The 4,073-nt window shown below is 43.6% G+C and overlaps 1 protein-coding gene across 1 annotated transcript in view; it reads left to right on the top strand.

The window, feature by feature from the left end:
- The first annotated feature begins 3,661 nt into the window (after positions 1 to 3,661).
- Positions 3,662 to 4,073, top strand: part of LOC103620521 (sorting nexin-2) — a 53,778-nt gene continuing 53,366 nt past the window's right edge. The window contains exon 1 of the mRNA XM_008639139.2: positions 3,662 to 3,738. Coding sequence (XP_008637361.1) covers positions 3,662 to 3,738 — 77 coding nt within the window. The remainder of the gene's footprint in view (positions 3,739 to 4,073) is intronic.

Here is a 4,073-nt window from a genome sequence, read left to right as displayed (position 1 = left end):
CAGGAACTGGTGAGTGACCCAGTGTTTTCCCAATTTAAATGTTAAAGGTTGGAGAAAAGGCCTTGTTTCACTTACCCCTGTAGCTCCGATCACATCTACAGTGTCTTGACTCAGTTTACCTTTTAAAGTATTTAACACAGAATATGTTGTTAACAACCACCCATTTCTGGTATCGCTTCAGCTTTTCCATCTGTTCTGGGACATTGGGATTCCAGCCAGGGTTTGCTAGGAGATAGATGTCATTAACTGATCCTTGGAGATTCCCAGTTGCAATTTGAGTTTCTATAGCAGATATAGCAGCTTTGTTGACAATTTCTCTCTCTGATTTATCCAATAATTCATCTAGCATAACATTTAGATCACCCCAATCTGGGTTTTGGGATTTTATGGCCATTTCTACACGCATAGCTACTCTCTCTGGGTTGTCCCTGTACTTCCCAATTGAGTTTTTCCACTGCTGTAATTCTCCGAGAGAAAATGGTGCCTTTATATAAATGGCTCCTTGATTTCCCACAGCCTGTCTCAGAGGTGCTTCTAATGCAGGTTCTTCCTCCCCCCCTTTATCTGCTTTTGACCTTGTGTGTTTAGCGACAGGAGTGACTGCTTTCATGGCTTCTCAGGCTATCCTCCCCCTTCTTCTACCACCCTCTCCGTGGGAATCATCTGTATTGGAATCATCCCTTTCGCTTTTAATTGAAATTGCTTCATTGTTTTTAAAGATTGTTCCAGCCGAATGTTGATCAGGGACTGTCTCGCTTTTTGCGGCAGTGGAGGGGTAGGGAGGCAGGGGCTGCAAGCAGCTTCTCCCGTCCCTAGGGGACCATCCCGTCTGCCCTCAGCTTTAACATTGCCTGCGCCGCAGGGTGGGGAGAACAACCGGCTCCTCCTGTCTCTAGTTCAGAAACTTGCAGTTCGCTGCACTGGGGTAAGTACTCGGAGCCACCTGTGCCCATTTCTGCCTTCACTTCCGTGTTTGGGGAACTCGGGGAAAGGCGGCCAAACGCCCCCTTCCTCTCCCCCGTCCTCACCTCTGGAGAAGTCTGCCCTTTCTCTGCCTCTGGGGCGGTCAGGGGTGGTGGCATGTCCGCCTCTCTCCCACCTCCATGCCCACCCTCCGCCCCTGACGAGACTGGCGGGGGGGGGGCTCCCCCACCCCCCCGCCGTGCGGGCTGCCCTGGCGGTTGAACAGGGTGGGGAGACCCTCTCCCATTGTGCAAAGCTGGTGCTACCATATCTGTATCTGTCATATCAATTTCTCTGTTCGTATTCGTATGCGAGCTAGCTTCCTGAAGCTTTTTCTTTCCCTTTCTCCTCCTCAAAGTCACTTCCATATTACTTCTGTCTACTACACATGCTTCTTCCATGTTCAGATACATAGTAAAAAGTTCTGCATATCTTAGTTCATCAAACCTACATAATAATCTCAGTTCTACGATCAGGTCAGTAATGATGTCATTTTCCAAGCTACCAAAGCGAGGCCAATTTCCCTGACTTAACTTTAAAGTTGGCCAAACTCGTGTTGACAACCTGATCAATTCTCGGCTGCCCTGTCAGCCATTTCCAGTGTTTTATTATCAACTCTAATGGACTGTTAGGAGGGATTTTCTCATTTTCATCTGAAAAAACACCACCCATGTTTGCTCACAGACAGGAAAACTCTGCCAGAGGGAAGCTTTTAACTCCAGAATTCAGACTGCAATCTGGCCTTGGAATTCCGACTTCCCGGGCAGTTTATCTAGCTTACTACACAAACACTTCAAAACAGCACTTTAAAATACTAAAAAGCAACTAGTTTTAGCAAACAGTAAATGCACGCACACAAAAATCTGGTCTCAACAGGATTCAAACCCACAGCCTCCCGACGTCCCAACCCACCTCTCAAACCTCTGAGCCACTCCTGCAGCTGTGTTGAGTGTAGTCTCTGGGCTGTTGTGGACTCCATGGAAGGTGTCCCCTCCTTTCCACAGTTTGCAGGGGAAAGGTTTAAGCTTTCCCCTTTTGTGGGCCTCTCTGCCCCCAACCTTTCCACCTCCCTTGGAGATCTTCCCCAGTGCTAGCACAATATCGGTCCCCTTTTTAACTCACCTTCCTTTCTATGTTTCTGCCTTTCCGTGCTGGGTCCTAAAGTCCTGGTCACAGTCCTGGATCGTCGCTCTGGCCCCTTTGTAATTTGTCGGCAGAGAGAGGGGCAAAGCAAGATGTTTCAACCCAAGACTGTGAGTTTCAATGTCTTTAGGGTCCCATCTGGGTCACTAGCAACTGATGCCTTTTCCTGGTCTTAAAATCAAGAGTCAAACATGGTTAGAAGGGGAAAAAGGGATTTTACCTTGGTATTTATTTTAAGGATCCTTAGGTGCACCACGTCCAGGTCGAATGCACCCCAATGCATACCACACCATGCACACCCCCAAAAGATCTGGTATAACATTATAGGTCTTACTAATTAGCGTATCTATCAAAAATTCCCCAATGAGAGGCTTGAATGAGCTCCCCCCTCCCCAAGGAACCTTCCCCTGGATGGTTCTATCTTAGTTTACAAAATGTTTTCTGGAGAGGACCTTGGGGTCTAGGGCACACTATCCTCTACCTATGAAGCTTCTAAAATGTTTAGTGTTCTAGCTGAACAAACAAGTCCAAGAATGTAGGCAAAAAGCACTAAGAATACAGAAGTTGTAAAAAGGTATAACAGGGGTATAAAAGAAAAGGCAAAAAATCTTCATGGCATCACCCTTATTATTGGTGCATCTTACACTCAGTCCCTTTACAGTGAGGCCACAGATCATACAGGAGGTTGGGATCAAGACATAGGGGTTTCTTTCTGCCACTCCTCGTTCCTTACCCTTATCTTCCACTGCTCTTTCCTTCTACTCATTTCCTCTGCTGTGGCATGGGTTCCTCCACAGGCTGCAGTCCCTTCAGGGATGTACCTGCTCCAGTGTGGAGTTTCCCCTACTGCTCTGGCCTTGTTTCTTTTCTCCCTTGATATTTATTGCCTTTTTAAAAATATGTTTTCATAGAGGCACCACAAACTTCTCTGGCTCAGCTTTGGCCTGTGATGGTTCCATTGTTAAGGTGATTGGAACCAGCTGTGACCAGCATAGGATAGAATTTGCCCTCCTTCCATAGATATCCCCCCTGCAGGGCCTGCCCCCCTGGCACCTAAAGCCTTGCCATTTATACCCAATACATTAATTTAAAAGGAACCCTATAAAACAACCCAAAACAATAAATCCTCCACATTTATTTTTAGAAATAAAAAATAATAGAATCAAAATATTAATTACAAGCATACCAAGAAATATACTTATAAACTAAGATTTAATTTCTTGTTCTGCTTTATTAGAGTAACTGTTTTCTTCAGAGCACAAGTGGCCAGAGAAACTGTGACATTTATTTAGATTGTTTTCATAAAAGCAAATCCAATGAGTTATTAAAAACTTTTGATCACAATAGATGTATTACAGGAAATTGCATATTCCATAGTTCTGTTTCCCACAAAAGTGTGCAGCATAGAGTGTTTGTGTTCTTTGTATTCCTATGTGGTGTTTTCATTGTAATTTGGCTTAAGATTAGCTGAGTTTAATCTTCCAATCATATCAGTTACATTAATGATTTCTTTATGATAACATAAAATTAACATGATGCACTTTTCTTCAAAGGCATGACCAAGGTTAAAGTAGGCAAGGAAGATTCTTCATCTGCTGAATTCGTAGAAAAAAGAAGAGCAGCATTAGAAAGGTACTGTATGTATCTAACTAAAACTTGTTTAGCATCAAAAGGAATTTTAATTTACTACATGGGGTTTGTAACTGGGATCTGAACCATCTGTACTTAGGTGGATTCTGGAGTCTGTATGCAGCTTCACAATTTTTGTGTAGAAATGGAATACTTTCCGTTAATAATAGGAAATATATGGGGAAAATTATAGTTACCTGTTTTCAAACAGGTCACTTGTTAAAATTGATGTTGCAGAGATCCGGTAAGAAAAACTTTCTTCAACTTACTTGAACATTGTAATTTTAAGGGGTTAAATCACTTCAGTGAAGCTATTTTATATAAAATTGACTGTTGGG

This window comes from Corvus brachyrhynchos, unplaced genomic scaffold (genome assembly GCF_000691975.1).
Source record: "Corvus brachyrhynchos isolate BGI_N302 unplaced genomic scaffold, ASM69197v1 scaffold358, whole genome shotgun sequence".
Classification (NCBI taxonomy): domain Eukaryota; kingdom Metazoa; phylum Chordata; class Aves; order Passeriformes; family Corvidae; genus Corvus; species Corvus brachyrhynchos.
This window is presented reverse-complemented; position numbering and strand designations above follow the sequence as displayed.